General features: G+C 33.9%; 2 protein-coding genes across 4 annotated transcripts; one reads left to right on the forward strand and one right to left on the reverse strand.

The window, feature by feature from the left end:
* The first annotated feature begins 6,433 nt into the window (after positions 1-6,433).
* On the forward strand, positions 6,434-9,303 carry LOC7473607 (xylan glycosyltransferase MUCI21). Its single transcript, XM_002307983.4, has 3 exons — positions 6,434-7,187; positions 7,276-7,353; positions 7,756-9,303. The coding sequence occupies exons 1-3, from the start codon at positions 6,974-6,976 to the stop codon at positions 9,042-9,044; spliced, it is 1,581 nt and encodes a 526-aa protein (XP_002308019.4). The 5' UTR covers positions 6,434-6,973; the 3' UTR covers positions 9,045-9,303.
* Positions 9,304-9,911: 608 nt separating this feature from the next.
* On the reverse strand, positions 9,912-17,644 carry LOC18099832 (kinesin-like protein KIN-14L). 3 transcript variants are annotated; one of them, XM_052453639.1, is made up of 20 exons: positions 17,427-17,644; positions 17,181-17,272; positions 16,847-17,004; positions 16,519-16,665; positions 16,163-16,406; positions 15,845-15,939; positions 15,691-15,762; positions 15,214-15,300; positions 14,722-14,796; positions 14,369-14,450; positions 13,892-13,987; positions 13,587-13,760; positions 13,396-13,502; positions 13,078-13,258; positions 12,761-12,923; positions 12,410-12,660; positions 12,119-12,282; positions 10,787-11,670; positions 10,413-10,585; positions 9,912-10,269 (listed from the first exon to the last, which is right to left on the reverse strand). In XM_052453639.1, exons 2-20 carry the CDS (start codon positions 17,242-17,244, stop codon positions 10,196-10,198), a joined length of 3,291 nt encoding a protein of 1,096 aa, XP_052309599.1. In that variant the 5' UTR covers positions 17,245-17,272; positions 17,427-17,644; the 3' UTR covers positions 9,912-10,195. The 3 variants fall into 3 exon arrangements, with proteins under 3 accessions (XP_052309599.1, XP_052309598.1, XP_052309597.1); XM_052453638.1 differs by having other exon boundaries at positions 9,912-10,290; positions 17,448-17,643; XM_052453637.1 differs by having other exon boundaries at positions 9,912-10,290; positions 17,427-17,643.
* Positions 17,645-18,706: the final 1,062 nt, after the last annotated feature.

Below are 18,706 nucleotides of genomic sequence, written 5' to 3' on the forward strand. Positions count from 1 at the left end.
TTAAATATGTATTGAAACCAATATAGGAGATATTGATCTTAGAGGTTCAGATCCATGAAGTATGGATCTTTTTACAAGATAAGAGATGTTAATACATAAGGTTACATGGAAATTTGAATGTGTTACAAAAGGATAAGTTTTTTATGTCTTATGCTGAGAAACTCTTATATGAAGTTATATCTTCAAAGCCTGGGAGGTGTCTGTTTATATAAAGCAGAACGAGACTGTCTTCTTTACAAAATTTGTAAAGAAAATAATTTTCTTTTTAAAAAGTTGAAAAAGTTGTCTATCAATTACCATCGAAAGTTGTTTGTTGTTTATGCAAATGGAGGATCAACTTTTTGAAAAGTTAAAGTGATAGCTAGCTGTTTTAACTATTTATGCCGATAGAAGAAAATGAGACTAATGATTTCGAGAATATTGACTAAGATATAAAATGAGCCAAAATATTTTTGAGTCTTTTAAGATACTTTTTTTTTATAGAGAGACAATGACTTCCTATGATTTTTGTATAGGAGGGAGGATACCATAACACTCATCCTCACTGTCATCTGCTAGGCCAATGATAGAACCTGCTGATGATGAAGATGGAGAGGGATCGTTGTCTTTAATGCTTTGTAGGAGTTGCTTTATGATTTTGAAATATTCTTTTTCAGATTTTGTTGAGACAATAAAAGCATAAGCATGAGATCTACGTGCTAGGAATTTAGACCGATGATTTGAGTTTATAATCTGAGCATTTTGGTGTTGCTTTAACTATTCTATGATAGTAGGTTTAGAACTTTTGGTTTCTGTTGCAAAGAAGTCCCACCATTTTACATTGTATCTTCTGATACAATGAGATACCCATACAAGTTATTGTAATCAATATACTAGGAAACATGCCTAAATGATAAAAAATTTAAAACAAAAAAAGAGAATTAGTACAATTCCCAGTTTCTGAGTGTTTAAAATTTTGTTAGGAGTAAATGTAATTGTTTTCAACTAAAAGGTGAGGTTTTATTACTTCATAAATACAATTAAAGTAATCCCACCATTGAAGAAACCATTTGGGTAAATTTAAAGTCTTGGTGGAATTATCAAAATAGAATAGACGGGAGTGGCTACGTATGGAATTTTAGAGGAAAAAGGTGTTGAACCACGTCTGTTGATAATTCCAATAAGAATAAGAACGAGTAATAAGATTACCAAGTTTGACATGGTAATTGATTGGAAATTAAATTGTTTGGTGAAAGGGTTGTTTCCGATCAGAATAATATAGGATATTTTAAATGATGCATATTTTAAATTTTGTTAGAAATGCTTTATGTGTATATATTGACGGTAATAAAATCGTGTTGAATATATAATAACTACATAAAATATGTAAATTATTAATGAATCATATTATATTATAATAAATCAAATACAATTTTTTATTCAACTTTTAAATCAGGTTGAAATTTAATTAACATATTCTATAGGTCATATTCCTTGTAAGGTTTATATAGCATCAACCAAGGACATGAACATGTCCAATTAAAACCAGAAGCTTTATTTAAAAAAAATTATTATTATTATTTTTGTAGGATTCGTTTCTTAATTAAATTTCAAAACTCTATCTCATTTAACTTTCATTCCATTTAAACAATTTTATATATTATTTTTTTATAATATCCTCATTTTATCAAATAAAAATTATTAAAATATTTTATATATTATTTTTCATAAGAATTATTGATATTCATAATTTATTAAATCATGATTTTTTCTACCATTTAACTTAACTTCAAAACTTGAGAAACTTTAGTTTCTTGATTTTCAAAATACGCTAAGTAGCTGCATCACATCGAATGAAACATTTTAATTTTATGCTCTAAAACAAATAAAGTATGACTAAGAATAGCGAAAGGCTTATGGTATCTCACATTATACTAAATAGACTGTTCAGCATCCATCGGTGGCCGGAAAGGGTTTTCTATATAAAGACAAATCCATCGGTGGCCGGAAAGGGTTATGCAATTCAATCACAGATATGAAGAAAATCAAGCGATCAAGATCTAACCACTAATTTAATAAATCACATCACTCTGACAAACCTGTTTCTTAAGAATTCATTAATTGTGGTTTCATCAAAATCATTTTCGCAAAGAAAATTCAAATTTTAATTAGTTGGCTGACTTGTTCAAAAGAACTGGCTTAGTTTGTAAGAAATGTGTTTTTTTTTAAATTTATAAAAATATATTTTTAAATAAAAAATATTTTAAAAAATAACTGTTATATATCAATATAAATATTACTTTACCGCCATTTTGTATTTTAAGTATTATAAAATTAACAAAATATTATAGCAGTCATCTCATAATGCAGCTTCCAAACTCTTTCAAGAAAATAACAATAATAAATACTGCAGCCTCTTCATAATTATTAGAAAAATACTTAGACTAACTAACCTCAATTACATCTGATACCATGCGCACATGTTCTCAAAGGTCTTTAAATTGTACTCTTCTTGTTATTATTATTTAATTGTCTGGAACATTTATGCCTTCAAACAGCCTTGCTCGGCCGTGGTTTGCGTTACTTTTTCCCTTTCAACTCTCCATTTATTTCATGAAGATTTTAGCACTTGTCTGTTTCTTTCTGTATTTTAAAAGTGTTTTAAAAAAATTTAAAATTTTTTATTTTTTATTCACTTTAAATTAATATATTTTTATTGTTTTCAAATCATTTTAAATTGCTGATGTCAAAAATAATTTTTTTAAAATAAAAAAAATCATTGATATATATTTTAGCACAAAAAATTATTTAAAAAGCAACCGCAACTATACCCAAACAAGAAATCTCATTCTAGAAATTCTTATTTTAACATGAATTGTTTGTATTTAACTGGGCAGAGAGATGGATCTAGTCTTGATTTGAAAAAAAAACTACACAAATCACCATAACATTAGGCTAAAAAGAATAATAGCTACAAATTTATGGTCTTTTTTCAAGAAAGTTGTCTCAAATTATCTATGATTTCATGTCATGAACTTGAGCATTAAATAAAATCCTTCCAATATCACCTGGGGTTTCATGCCCTCAGTGGCTCCTTCTCTCCCCTTGAGCCTGTAAATTTCCTTGCAAAATAATCTTAAATTTGCACCAAAATGGTGGTGGTGGTGCCTTGGCAATCTCGTCGTCTTGTCTTGACGGTAAAAAAGAGGTAAGTTGAAATTTCCAATAACATTATTTGTTGAAATAAGGAAATAATTACTGGCATTATTTTCTGACTACGGCTTCTCCAAAGGCACAAGTTGATTTAATTCTTTTTTATAACTGACTAATATTTAGACTGCCTATTTAAAAACATGTTAGGAATATTAAATAAGAGTTGGGACCACTCTCGTCACGCGCTTGACGCGGTCGTGGGTCTAGTATTCTCGAAGCATCAAACCTTAGAAACCCCGCACAAAGATTGCATATAGTCACGTGACTCGAAAGTCCATTACTGTAATTTAAATACCTATTTTTCCCTTATAAAAAACCAGGTCATCGTTCCCCGGGGGTAATTAGGTAATTACACAATGATACACCTGACATTCCAAGATTTAAATGGGGCAGATACGTCTTTTCTTATTATAACGCGTGATGAAATGACCTCTATACCCTCTACACGAAGGTGTTTTTGTCTTTTACATTTTTTAATGCAAATTGACATGTTAAATTATGTTAATCCGAATTGATCTAATATGTTTCCGTCTTAATATTTATAAAAATAAATTTCACACTACGACATGGAGTTGATTTTAAATTATACTTTATAATTTGTTTCAATTTGTTTTTTGTGGGTTATCCTGGTTTCATGATCCATGTTATGGGGTTGATATGTTAACCTAAGTTTGCTTGGTTATTGTTTTTGGTCATTTTTAATTTTTTTTTTTTCAATTCTATCGTTTAATATTGGATTTATTGAAAAATAAACTTAATAATTTATTTTGATTTGTTTTTTGATGGGTTATTATAATTTCATGACTCAACATATAGATTTACAAGTTAAATCAGATTAATCCGAATTGATTCAATATATTTTTATTTCAATATTTATAAATATAAATATAATCTTAAATATTTATTTTGAGTCACCTGTAATTCAAATTATCTTTAAACCAAATAGTTACATAAAATAATAAAACCCATACAATTTATGTTTTTTTAACTATGAAAAAGACACAAGCATGTCCTAAATATTTTATTTTCTTGCATCAAACAAAAATATCCTATCTGTATTGTGGGGGTAAAGATCTAGGTAACGCCTATATATTCAATAACATAGCATATGTGCGTCAGAACTCAGATGCAATAAGCGTAGAGCATCGTGCATCCATTTCAAAAAGACATGGGCATCTGGGATTTCACAGAGCAGCTTTGCCATTACAGCAAGTGATGAAATTAAGAGTAAATCACAGTCTATTTTTCTTCACATGGCGACGGAGGAAGAGACGACACAAGGAGTTTTTTTCCGTGTAGAGTTGGAACTTGGAAAAGAAAGAAAAGTTCATTTCTGGTTACGTGAGAGACGATTTTATAAGCGCATAATTTTAAATAACGAAATGACTCTTTTTTTTTTTAAAAAAAAATCAAATTAATATTTCTCTACGCATTACTTTGTGTATATTAATGTGCTCGTATAATAAATAAATAAAAAATATTATCTCGAAAGTTCCTCAAGCTCCAATGTTTTTTCCTTTTCAATTGAGAACTTTAAAAGCCCAAGGAATTTTATGGTAGAGAGAGAGAGAGAGAGAGGGGGGTGTCTAGCATCAAATATTGGCTTATTTAGAATTGTAGTAGTAATAATAGTTTAAAGTGTTTTTTGTTTAGAAATATATTAAAATAAAATTTTATTTATTTTTTTTTTTATATTAGCACATCAAAACGATATAAAAATATAATTTTTTTTTATTTTAAATAAAAAATAATTTTAAAATTTTTAAGAACCAATAGCATGGCATTTCTAAACACCCTAACATCTGGATGAGGAAATTAAGAGCTGGAAGAGAGAGAAAGATTTTAGAAAGAGAAAGAAAAAGACATCAAACAATTGAATTACGGCAGCGTATCTTATTTTCATGGATGAGCTGAGCTGCCTGCCAGGTCCTCTTCGGCTGTCTATTTCGGGTCTTCTTTTAATTGCACAAACGATATTTTTCTCCATCTTTCTTCTTGTTATCAAATATGTCCCAACTTTCTAGATTAAACTTGGAAGTGGTCCATCCATATATTTTATTTCAATTTAATATAGGGATTGATTTTGGTAAAATTCAAGTTGACCCTATCAAAATAATTAATTTAATAAAACTAAATAAGACTCTACTAAATTAATTACAAAGATTTTTTTTTATAAAAAATAATATCCCAATCTAAGCTTTAAGTAACACTTAGTATTGTAGTTACTTTTCAAAGTAATTTTTATCTAAATATATATTTAAATAATATCTTTTTATTTTTTAAATTTTATTTTTAATATCGTCAAATTAAAATATTTAAAAATATAATTTTTATTTTTGTGAAATAACATCTGATCAGCGTTCCCCTAAGCAAAGTTTGATAAATATAGCTACGTGGCGTTATTATTGCCATTCCAAGTAAAGTTGTAAACTTAAGAAGAGAAAAAAGTTCTGATCTTCATTTAATTAATTCATTTTGATCCACTTAATTAAATTATGTTAAATCACCTTTCATTGGCCAACAGAATCTGTGTCATTATGACACACGCCTGAGAAAGACGCGTGGAATATATATAGTAAGAAATATAAACAGAATGGATTAATATTTATTATTTGATCCTTATACTCTCAATATTGTCTTAATATGGCCCGTTTACTGTTCTTGGTTGGTTCCTTTACTCAAGAAATTTTATCGATGGCATCCCTCTATCCGATTTCCGTCCAAAACACTGTTTATTCTTGATGCATGGCCTGTAGCATATGCTATACGCTTAATTCACCTTTTCGGACATGCTGTCAAGAACTAATAGTGAGTTGGATGAAAGCTAAAGGAAAGGATTCCATGGTTATAAGATCACACGTATGTTGCGGGTTTGCTAGAATAATCCAGTATTTTATCTGGTAAAAAGATCAATCTCAAAATAAAACCCGGCTCGAGCTCGGTCTCGAGTTGGCGGGTCACCGATTTGACTTGCAAGGCCGAGTTTTATTGCTATGGAAAGGACTATATTAAGAAGAGTTTTTAACTAGTGGGACGAACTAGATAAGAAGAAAAGTGGAGAGTTCACATCAAGCAAAATGTAAGGATCAGAAGGACCAATTCTAAATTAAAAAAAACAATAATTACAGTTAGCAGAGAAGCAAAGTTAGAATCCAATCACATTCCCACTAGCTCGAAGAGATGGGCAAAGCCAACCAAAGATGGGAAGGACAGCTCTTCGATTCTCTCTTTACACGCAATTTGACTGCTTAAAAAATACAATTTAATTTTTCAAAAGCTGAATACCATAGCCTCCATTTTAGACACCTCTCTTGCTTTCCTCCTTGGCTCCTTCGCTTTGCTTCCTCCTTCGTTCTCTCCCCTCACCCTCTGACATTACCTACAAAAAAACCTCTGTGTCTTTCGATTTTGAACCCACAGAAACACCCCAGAACATCCCGCGGCATAACAAATATTAAGACAACTTGTAAACCAACTTGTTTTTTTCTCTCTACAAGCACTTGCACTTCTCTGTTCAAAACCGGGTTTTAGTTCAACACTTTCACAACCCAAAACCCTCTCTCTGTCTCAAAAAAGAAAAACCTTTGTAAAAGAAAGGAAGTACATAAGACTCAAGATTTCTTTTTTCTTTTTCCTTTTAATATTCTCTTTGTAGTAAAATACTGGGGTTTGCTTATAGGCTTTGTTAGCTTTAAAAAAACTCTTTCTTTCTCTTGTTTTAGTCGTTGGGTTTTTGATAAAGCCAAAAAAGGTAGAAGCTTTGCATTGAGAATAGTTGGCAATGGTGCAGTACTTTAGGTATCATCAGTTAAAGAAGGGTGAGCATCATCATGCTGGGGAGGATGAGATGCTATCTTTGATGAGTGCAACAAGCTCTGGTTATTTCAGGAGATCAAGGCCTAAGCTTTTTTCTCTTCTCATCCTTTCTCTTCTCTCTTGCTGTCTTATTTTAGGTGCTCACTTGTTTTGCTCTCCCTCTGCCTTTTCTCTCTTGTGTAAGCTCCTTTTTCTCTTTCATGGGTTTTGGTTATTTTTTCTTTCTTCTTTTGGCTTTGTCTTGATGCGTGTCTGTGGTTTTTGCAGATTCTTTTGGTGTAGAGAGTGATGGGGTTGCTGCTAATGTAAATGCAAAAGCTTCTCTGTGTTCTTCGATTTCTAATGGTTAGTACTTTGTATTTTTATGTGCTGTTGCTCTTTCCTTCTTCTTCTTCTGTTAATAAGATTGAATTGAATTTAACAGTATAAGGTATTAACAGACTGGAAGTCTGTTGCTTTCTGATATTTAGAGTTTCCTTAGGCTACATCGACACGTAACCTAGAAAAGTTAGGCCGAAAAGATGAAACTGTATTTTTTTTTCAGTGATTAGCTCATGAAGGTGAGTGAATGATCTAGTTTCTGGAAACCACAAAAGTAGACACAAAGTTACTGGGTTAAAAGTTTCTTTCTTACCTTATATTTGTTTTCTGAGTTCAATAAAATGTTAAGACTCTTGTAGCAAAATGAATTGTGATTTACTGTTAATTTCCTCAAATTTTGACGCAATTTTTTGGTGGTAAATCCAGGAACCATATGCTGTGACCGGAGCAGTACTCGTTCGGATGTCTGTGTTATGAAAGGGGATGTAAGGACAAACTCTGCCTCTTCTTCAATCTTCCTCTACACCTCAAAAAGTACCGATGCTGTGATAAAAAATGTTTCGAGTTCAGTTGATAAAGATGAGGAACTCCAACACGAAAAGGTCAAACCATACACCAGAAAATGGGAAACGAGTGTGATGGACACAATTGATGAATTAGATCTTATTGTGAAGACAGAAAATTTTAGGAATAACCATCATTGTGATGTCAAGCATGATGTACCGGCAGTGTTCTTTTCGACTGGAGGCTACACTGGTAATGTTTATCATGAATTCAATGATGGGCTTTTGCCTTTGTACATTACATCACAGCATTTCAATAAGAAGGTTGTGTTTGTAATTCTTGAGTATCATGATTGGTGGATAATGAAGTATGGAGATATTCTTTCACATCTTTCGGATTATCCTGCAATTGATTTTAGTGGAGACAAGAGAACTCATTGCTTTCCTGAAGCCATTGTCGGTCTTAGAATCCACGACGAGCTCACAGTGGATCCTTCGCTGATGCAAGGGAATAAAAGCGTTGTTGATTTTCGCAATGTTCTAGACCGAGCATACTTGCCTCGAGTTCAAAGTTTGCTTAAAGAAGAAGAACGGCTAGCTCAAGAAAAGCTAAAACAGAAAGTGCATTCATCATCATCGGAGATCAGAAAGGAAGTGCAAGATGCAACCTTGAAGAGACCTAAGCTGGTCATATTATCTAGAAATGGCTCTAGAGCTATAACGAATGAGGATTTATTGGTGAAGATGGCTGAAGAAATTGGATTCCGAGTTGAAGTAGTGAGGCCTGAACGAACAACAGAACTAGCCAGGATTTATGGGGCACTTAATTCAAGTGAAGTTATGATAGGTGTCCATGGCGCTGCCATGACTCATTTTCTGTTTATGAGGCCTGGCTCTGTTTTTATCCAAGTCATCCCTCTGGGAACAGAATGGGCAGCCGACGCTTATTACGGGGAACCTGCAAGGAAGCTTGGTTTAAAGTATATTGGCTACCAAATTCTTCCGAGAGAGAGTTCGTTGTATGACAAATATGATAGGAACGATCCTGTTCTTCGAGATCCCGAAAGTGTGTCCGAAAAGGGATGGCAATACACAAAGTCGATCTATCTTGACAACCAAAATGTGAGGCTAAACCTTGGAAGATTTCAAAAGAGGTTACTTCGTGCTTACAGTTACACTATCGCAAAAATGAACCGCAGATCTCATCTCTAATCACAGTGATATTCAGTACTTGTATGAAGTTGGATAAATGGTTTTTTCTTTTTCTTTACGTACATCATTGATTGATTCATCTCTGTACATTAGCAGGCACAAAAGGGCAACTAGGCGTATATGTTTGTATAAACTACAGAGTCTTTTATTATGTCCTCGCTACACAAGGCACCGAATAATAATAAGCTTCTTATGTGTAAATTACGCAATGTTACAAGTATTTTAGCTGGGCTGATAATGATATTTTTCATTTCGTTCACTTTCAGTCTCTCCAAATTGGTTATCTCAGCTTCTGCTGCTTCAAGCTTTTATCTTTTGCCCTTTTCCAGTCCTGTTAATTTTGACGTCTGTTGCGTTTGAGTATGCGTTTTTCCTGACCAAAATAAAGCTAAAAATAAATGAAATCAAATTTGGAATGGAGGATGCTGTACGGCTAAGATTGACACGTATTGCAATTTTCCATAAAATTTGAGACCTCGTGAATGTTGGTCTGTATTTACTGATTTAGTCAACGATAACATGTGATCACATGATGTGCATAAGGTGCTCTATTATTGCCTCAGTCTTATCTCGCAAGGAACAACATCCACGTTCACTAAGGGCTGCAGCAGAAACAAGTATCTACCATTCTGCTCTTGACTCTAATTGATATCAATAGTTTAGAGATATGTTTGGTTTGTTTTTACGTTTTAAATTAATATGTTTTTGATGTTTTTAAATCATTTTGATGCATTGATATCAAAAATAATATTTTTTTTTAAAAAATTTAATATATATTTAGTGAAAAGTAACAACCACAATTCCATTTCTATAAAAAAGAATCTTTAGAAAGAGAAGCAGCATGCCTAGTGCTGGAAAATTGAGGGGAAAAAAAAACCAGGCTTTGAGAACAAGCATTTCAATTATGAATCAGGTTACACTTCGTTCCCTCTCTGGCATTTTTTTATGGCATGTACATGTAATCCTGACACTCAGTCTATCAGCAAAACTCTCATTGACATGTAAGTGTGTCTCCCTCCTAACTTGAGATGGCAGTGTGCTTCGAGCCGAAGCATCATTGCTGTCTTCTTCAATTAGCTTGATAGAACAGCCATCAGTGTCAGTTGCATCTTGGCATTCCTTCTAGAGTTTTGTCAATCAGACGTGTTGACCTAAAGCCATCGTTTTGTCAACTTTGTTGAGGGATGGACTGGAGGGGGCGTCTTGGCATTCCTTCTAGGGTCATCTGCATCCCTTCTAGGGTCATCTGCATCAACAAAACGGAACATTACATGAAATGAGGTCCTTCTCTTATTATAGATGATGTTTTTTCTATATACACTTGCAGTGAGGTTGAGCAAATAATGCTCGAGTAGGTTTTACACTTGCCAGGTTCAATAGGCTTTCCTCCAAGAGAAGATCTGCGTGATGTTGATGTTTGAACTCCTGTAAGAGATTGCCTTCTTAGTGTCCTGGCATTGGCTGTAAGTGGTGTCTTTAGATCAGTGTCATTGCATATGCCAATGATAGGTGAGAATTCTTCCTTTGAAATCTGCTGATTCCTGTAATTTGAGACAATATGTTACTGCAAAGAAATTTCACTTTCACATTTCAGTGGATAATGATTTCATATTTTGACTTGATGAGCTGGTGGTTGAATACAACAGTCAAGAATTACCTTCCTAAGTCTGGAATCAACCAATCTTATTAATTACTATAATAGAAATATGAATCAAATTTTACAAATGTCTGCACATACACACCTCTTATCGGAGCCGTTAATCAGTTTTCCAATCGTACGAAGGGATTTCCTTATTTGAGATCCTTTTCCATGAGTGCTACGAACAAGATTGGCTGCCTGAGAATCTGTAGAAACACCAAGTTCACTCTGCACCAGAATCTTAACCTCATTTCTGGAAATTACTTGCGGTTCTGGTGTTATTGGTAGCTGAAGAGTTGGAATTTGCGTCCTACTATTATCTGTTTTGACCATTCTCTTCTGATACAAACTAGTAGGACTTCGAGTATTGAGGCGATAAACTTCAACGGTGGAACTGCCACTAGCAGAATGCCCTAATGATTTTGACACTGCCTCTGCATTTCTGGAAATTACTTGCGGCTCTGGTGTTATTGGTAGCTGAAGAGTTGGAATTTGCGTCCTACTATTATCTGTTTTGATCATTCTCTTCTGATACAAACTAGTAGGACTTCGAGAATTATTGAGGCGATAAACTTCCACCGAGGAACTGCCACTAGCAGAATGCCCAAATGGTTTTGACACTGCCTCTGCATCCTGAATAAAACCATGTTTCTGCAGTGTTACCGAGTCAAAACGTAGGGGCCTGCTTACATCATCTGCTCCGTTTGCCTGGAAATGCTCTTTCTTGTCATACTTTGGCCCTTCCAAGCTTAATCTTTTGGAACGAGTTGGTACAGAAGGGGTTTTTGATGCCTTTCTATCTTCAGTATTCGTGATTTTCTCAGACTTCCTGCTGCTGCCATTCTCAATACTCAGCCTCCGTGCACGTGGAGGAGTTCGCTCAGGCATCACTTTTGGTATCTCACATGGAGATCTTGGGTCCTTCAATTTATTAAACTGCACATTCTTCGCTTCCTTGCTGGCCAATGCTTTCTTGAGGTTCTCAACCTGAAAGTCGTCCGTGTTGAAACTGTTATGTAACCTGATATCCTTGAGTAGAATTTACATCCATTTGATTTGATAACAAAAGAGAATAGAAAAGGAACATGATCAACAATTGCTCTCAAAGCGTGCAATTTCAGTTCGTAAGGAAAAAATAACAAAAGTAAACTATAGTAGCCTCAATTCAAAGAAGAAGAAGAAGAAAATACAACAGCACCAATAAGTGAGGAAAGAAGCCAACAGTATGATGGAATGTTTTACATTTTGGATATACTTGTGAGAAGCAACCAACTGATGCAACAAGTATAGACCATAGTGTTTTTGTTGCAACAAGATAAGAATCCAAAAAACATCACATAGGCGACTTACTAGCCCACCGTTTGCAGGACTTGTAACAGGGAAAATTGGACCAAAAACAGATTCTGAAATCCAGATAAATAAAATTCAGATTTACCTGATCCTTGAGTTGCATAATCTCACCGCTCTCTTTGTTTGCACGAACAGCACCGAGTTCAATAGTTGATACCCTCTGAGCAAACTTCAAAGTACTGATGGTTTCACCAAAAGAATCTCCTTCTGGACTTAAATGGGCAAACATTAACGTTTTAGCGTGTCCCCCTGAAGTAAAAAACGCCAAGAAAAAAGTAAGTACATGCTAGGAATCAATACCAAATCAGAGAAAACAGTATAGAGAAGCTGGAATTTTTGAGAAACAAGTTCATTTGTCTTATTTGCACATCACAACCTAAGGAATCTTGTAGTAGAAGTGTGAGTTTGCTGTTTCTGTAAGGGATATGAGAATTCTTTTGAGCCAAGGCTGTGATTACATCTCCTAGACAGGAGAGAGACTTATTAATGTACTGCGCCTCTTTGAGCCTATCTCCCATAACTTCTGATTTATCCACTCTTTCACTTCCTGCAAGGTCTACCAAATGGAGGCAACTGTGGAGGGTGCTTCCAGATACATCTTTACCATGTACATGAACTGTCAGGATACTGCAGCAACATGTTAAACCACCCTATCAATAAAATGAAACAGATACTTTCATAGTTTCAGATTTCATCCTAGTTTGTATAAATCTACCAGAAAACTGACCTATGGGAACGACTGCTCCGGTTGTTGAGTGCAGTGGAACTGACAACACGATTCGCTTCACCGAGTTTCATCAGATTAAGAACGTCTGCAGTGGAGTTCACAGAATGCATTTTAGCATCCGGAAGGCTCAAGCCATTTTCACCGGTACAACTCCGAATCTCTAATTTGTGCATGGTTAAGAATACAAAACTTGTTACATATGCATGGTTACTATGAAACGGTAGAGTAACAACCTTGACTCACCTACTATGAATGCTTATTTTTCACTGTTTTTATGATTTTCAAATAATAATAATAATAATAATAGCTAAAAGGATATTTGGTAGCTGTTGAATCTTCTGCAAGAAGGTCTCGTACTTGTTCATTGTAAATTTCAACCATTTGAACTTGAATGCTGTAATTTACGATGTCCTTCCTTTCATTAGACATCTGGAAGAGATCACTCAAAGCTAGATAATTAATCCCCATATCCTTGGTTGACCGGCCTGATGGACCACTCTGTTACCACAAAATATATATATATCAGCTGGGAGAATATTGGTTATTGTGCAGATAGCTAACATGTAAAGAGAAGAATTCCATGTTTCTATTCAAAAGGGAATAGACTAAAGTCAACTAAGATTAGAAAAACTTACCATGGTATATGTTTTTCCAGATCCAGTTTGACCATAAGCGAAAATGCATACATTATAACCATCCATCACAGACCTGATCAGTGGTTGAGTGTCCATAAATACCTCATCTGGAAATCAAGAGGCAATATGCAAAATCATCAGATTCAATACATAAGCTGCACTGGAAAAAAGTTGCTATTAGATAATAGTACCTTGAGTGGCAGTAGGTCCAAACACCCGGTTAAACTGAAAAACTTTCTTTCCATCCTTTTGGGGCTTTAGTGGATCCGAAATCACTAGCGAACCGTCATCTCCAATATAATCAATAACATTGCTTGTTCTATCACCGAAAGCAGGCCTGATTCTGCAGTAAACTCGGATATTTCCTGTGGGAAATAATAATTGGAACAGATCAGGATATTGAACATCAGTCGCTCATAATAAAAATTAACATTTTAAAGATTGTAACAAGATTCGGGAAATAAGTGAAATTCATGTTTTATAACAGCAAGCTAACCTTTCAAATCCTGAACCATGTTGTACAAGTTCCTGTTCTCTTTCAATACCCTATGGTATCCAAGAGCTGCAGTAGACATCTCTTGTACTTGAATTCCTGATCCGTATCAATTACAAGAGCATTTAGCTTGCAATTCTTTTTGTACAAATGTGAATGATATTGATGTGTCTAGAGATTGGTATTTACAGGAAAAATGATATTGATGTGTCTAGAGATTGGTATTTACAGGAAAAATGATATTTGACATCTAATTTATGAGATTGTCAACAAGCTGAGCTCGTCAGAATATCTCATGGAGCTTCCAAGATATCACAAGTAATAATGGAGTCGAGTCTGAAGAACAGAAATCTAAGACAGATAGCATTAATCGTAGCAGTGAAGATATTTAATTACACACATTGAGAAAGGGATGGTGACACTGTCAAAGTTAATGCATGGTTATTCTCGTACAATAAGTTATTTATAAAAGTAATATACCGAGTTCTCTCAAATCTGTCTGCAGTTGTGACTGTAAGCCCTGGAACTCCCTTTTTGTCAACGTCAACAAGGCCTTTATATCCTGAAAAAAAAAAAAAAAAAACAACCAAAAGAATTCAGAAAAAGTCTAATCCTCTCAAGTCTAAACAAAATTGTTAGCTTGATAAATGAGACTGAGGCCATTTTGTTTCTTCACATCTATCCTAATTAAACAAACTTTCTAGCCAAATTTTCTTAAGTGATTTTATGTCACTTGAGTAATAGCCTTTTACATGTCAAAACAAAACAATTACTGCTGCACTGCAACCTTTCAATCCACGTAGAGGAGAGGAGAATAACAAATAGGTACTAACCAGAAGTTCCTTTTCTTGCATTTGAATTAATTGTCTGTGGTTGCAGTTGCCCTTTCTTAAGCAAGCTTGGCAACACTGTAAAACATGAGTCACAGGCACATCAGAATATCTCGTCAGAGACTAATGGTTTGAATCATGAACGAAGAAAAGAGATGTAATTTCATCAAGGTAAGGTAATTGCAAATCCAATTAGAATGTTAACAACCAAGAAAAAATACGTAAAAAAAAAATATATTTTTAATCAACGTGCACTTATGATATGCTAACAGCAAATTAACTTTTTTCTTTTACTGTGAGAATCAACAGATTGAAGATGATCGCAAGACATGTATAGAGCAGCAACGATGACACTTAAAATCTTCAAATTGTATATTCCATGGCCAGAGGAGAAAGAGAAAAAATATTAAAGAAGTTGATTGAACTTTAACACAATTACAGCTTTCTACATGCTTATCTATCGACTACATTTGTAATAAACTATAAAAAACTAACCTTAGAATCTCCTGGTTCAGACGAATCCTCCTTAGGCTTTATTGATGAATGAGCAGGTAAGCTACCACCTTTAGCTGTTGATTTCAACTGTTTGGACCAGAAGATGTAGAACATGTTCATAATAACTTCATATATGAAAACACAGTTCAATAAAGAAAGATTCGACAGGAAACGTGTAAGCGCTACTATCTTGTAACCAAAAGATTTCCATTTAAACATGCGATTTGAAATGGTGGCGAGATGATGCTTATATCTTTATAAATAGGTAAAAAAGTCAAATTATTTGGGAGGGTAAATCTAGGTATTTCTAAGGATTTGCACTTTTTGCGCTAGACTAAGCATTCTCATGTAACTCAGATGCTCCTGGCTAACTATTAAACAGTGAATATCCTCAAATCAGGGGTGCTTTTTTACTAGGAAATCTTTTTGCATGCAGGGAGCAACCGTAGAGGATTGTGTCGATTTAAATAAACTAACCTCTGGGAACTTGTTTTGAAGCTTATCCCCTAAACAGCTTAACAGGATATCACTGAACAACTTCATTGGATCCTGTAGCATTAGAAAAACATTGATAAGAACAATATGCTCTATATAACAGTAAATTGCATACGTCATATAGATTGATCATTACCATGTTGTTGCCAGTACGGAGGGACATGAGAAAGTTGCTATCCATGTTTTCCTTGGTATCAGCCATATGCTCAGCAAGTTTCTTGGCAATTAAATCTGCAAAGTCCAATACATCACATCAAAGAGGGGAAGGATATACCAAGAAAAAGCAAAAACCATAGTACATGCTATGACTTACAGTTTCTGTTTAGCAGGTGTTTTGTATTCAAGTGATATGACACCATGAGATGTCTTGCTTCATTTATTACAACTACTAAAAAACTTTGAATGTATCCCAGAGATGCCTATCGACTTGTGCAGGGAAAGAGAGAGCTAATACCTTCAATTTTCTTCAATTCTGAACCTGTTGGTGTCTCTTTTTCACAGGCCGCAGACATGTCCAAACGCCTACATGAGTCTGATGAGATGGGTTGAGAATTGTTCCTGATAGCAGAATGAATAACCATAGGAGATCTAGCAGGCTTATAGAATCCATTAGGGTTCATCTGCTTGTACTCATGGTATGATTTAAGCGCTAAGATGCAATCAACCACATTAGTCCCCGACCCTGCCTCCAAAGAATCCTTTCAAGATTAAATCGAAAAACTCATTAGTCAATTGTTGGTGCTGACATTCATAAATAAATACATTTGCAAATGCTTATACAATCAGACACATAAATAAAGCCAAATTTACCCTTTCAAGATCAGAAGCTTCGAAGGCAGGCAGCCTCAACTCTTCAACAGCCACCAGAAAATTCTTTACATTCTCAAAATACTGATAGGCTGGTAATGGCTGGGATTCTCGGGTTAATGGTAGTAAAGGTGCGTGAATCTCCACCACCTTGATATAATTTTCAAAGCAAACAATTAAAACACTGAAATCACTTAAAATCTAGACCAGCTCTATGGTCAAAACAAAGAAAAAAAAGCTTTGTTAAAGAGACTATTTTCACATTTCATTGGGACTTTTAGCCAAATTTTCCTAATAATGATAAATGAATTAGAACTAGCAGTGAAAGTACCTTAGGCACTGCCCCTGGATGAACTTTATTTATAGCATTGCAAAGAACCAAGCCATTTCTCAAGCGAGAAATGAACTCTTTCTCTGATGGATTGTTTGATATGCCTATTGGACCCACGAGATTTTCAAGCCATGAAGCCGCTTGATATCTTCGCCATGCTGCAAATAAAAACAATAACATTAAAGATTATCACCATATTCTTCAAAAATTAACAATTGTATAAGATTTGATTTTACTATAATAGAAACTAAAAATCATAAACACTATGTTTTCTCGGAAACCAAACAAATGGGTAAAGTAGAAACAAGAAAGAGATAGTAAACAATAATCAAACCTGCTTCTTCAGCTTTTCTTGAAGCCAATATATCATATAATTCAGTTCCTGAAGAATCCTCCATTAACACCAACAAAAGACCCTTCTTGTTCCTTAAAGAAAACAATCAAAACAAACTACAGTAATTAGAAAACCAAAACCCCACATTTAAAAAACAAAAACCCATTTTACATTCATCTTCAAAACAACAAAAAAAATAACCACAGTAACCAATGAAACAGACATTGATGTTCAAGAAGAACCTACTTGTTTCACTTTTTTGGGTACCTTTCACTGCTTAGAAAGCCTAAAAGAATCCAAGAAGTGAAGAGAGAGAACGGGGGAGAAATTTAGAGAGAGAGAGGATCAGAGAATGCTATCAAAGTTTGGTTCTTTATCTCTTGGAAATGAGAAACTAAGCAAAATTTTGCTTCTTTTTGTTTATAGTTTGGTGTGGAGTGAGGTTCGGATCGGAACCTAGGGCTTTGAAATCGTAACGTTAACTGGTGGTTCTTTTGAATTCAAATCTGCAGAGGGAACAACGTGCAAGCATTTCGACCGTCGAGTTTGTCAAGAAGGTAATCAAATCAAACGGTTCATCTTGACAGATCTATGGTTCACAGTCTATATTGTGGAGAGTGAAGTGCACGCTTGATTGGGTATATAGCGAGTAAACCACACGCCTTGTATGCGCGTGGTATGAAGTGGGATATTTAGCTGTTTTCACTTTTGTAGCAAAAGCTTAGGGATTTGCTACTTTATGCAAAGGTAAAATTGGAGATCTGGCGCTTGATGATGTGATTTGTTTCCTAATTTGCATTATCATTTGAATGATTTCTGTGTTTTATTTTTAGAAATTATTTCAAAATATAATTCGAAGCTTGGTGACCATGCCGTAAATTCAAAGGTTGTTGAGGATCATGGGAGATATTATGTTAACTTCTGTCAAATTTATTTTTTTCAAAATGGAGAAATTAAAGTTTTTTATTTTCCCTCATGAGTTGTTTTTTTACAACCTGGTGATTATGGAGTAATTTTATGGTGATGAGGAATAATTAGTTGCATGATATCATTTATTTTTTATAATTTATTTATAAATTAAAAGATAAAGAAGAGAAATAAATTATATTTTTATCATTTGTTTTTGTATTTGTTTTTTTTTTTTCAAATTGGATCCCAATAAACAGCTAATATAATAATATAATAATATATTTTTTATACACTATAAATTTTTTCATAATTATGTTTCTTGGTCATGAGAATTTGGTTAATTTTAATAATTTATGAAGTTAGTAATGATTGGTTTCAAATTTGGAGGCATCTTTAAGGGGAAAAAATGACTCCCGTTAATCGACAGTAATTAAAAAAAAACTCTTACCGTTCTAAAAATTCTCTCTCTTTCTCTTCTTCTTCTTCTTGTTTTCCTTTTCTTTTTCAATACCTAGCTCTTCCTCTTCTTCTATCTATTTTATTGAATTAGAGAGGCATTTTATACTATAAAATGTTTGGGGATAATAAAAACTAAGAAAATAATGTACACACAATGA

Source organism: Populus trichocarpa, chromosome 6, assembly GCF_000002775.5.
Source record: "Populus trichocarpa isolate Nisqually-1 chromosome 6, P.trichocarpa_v4.1, whole genome shotgun sequence".
NCBI classification, from domain to species: domain Eukaryota; kingdom Viridiplantae; phylum Streptophyta; class Magnoliopsida; order Malpighiales; family Salicaceae; genus Populus; species Populus trichocarpa.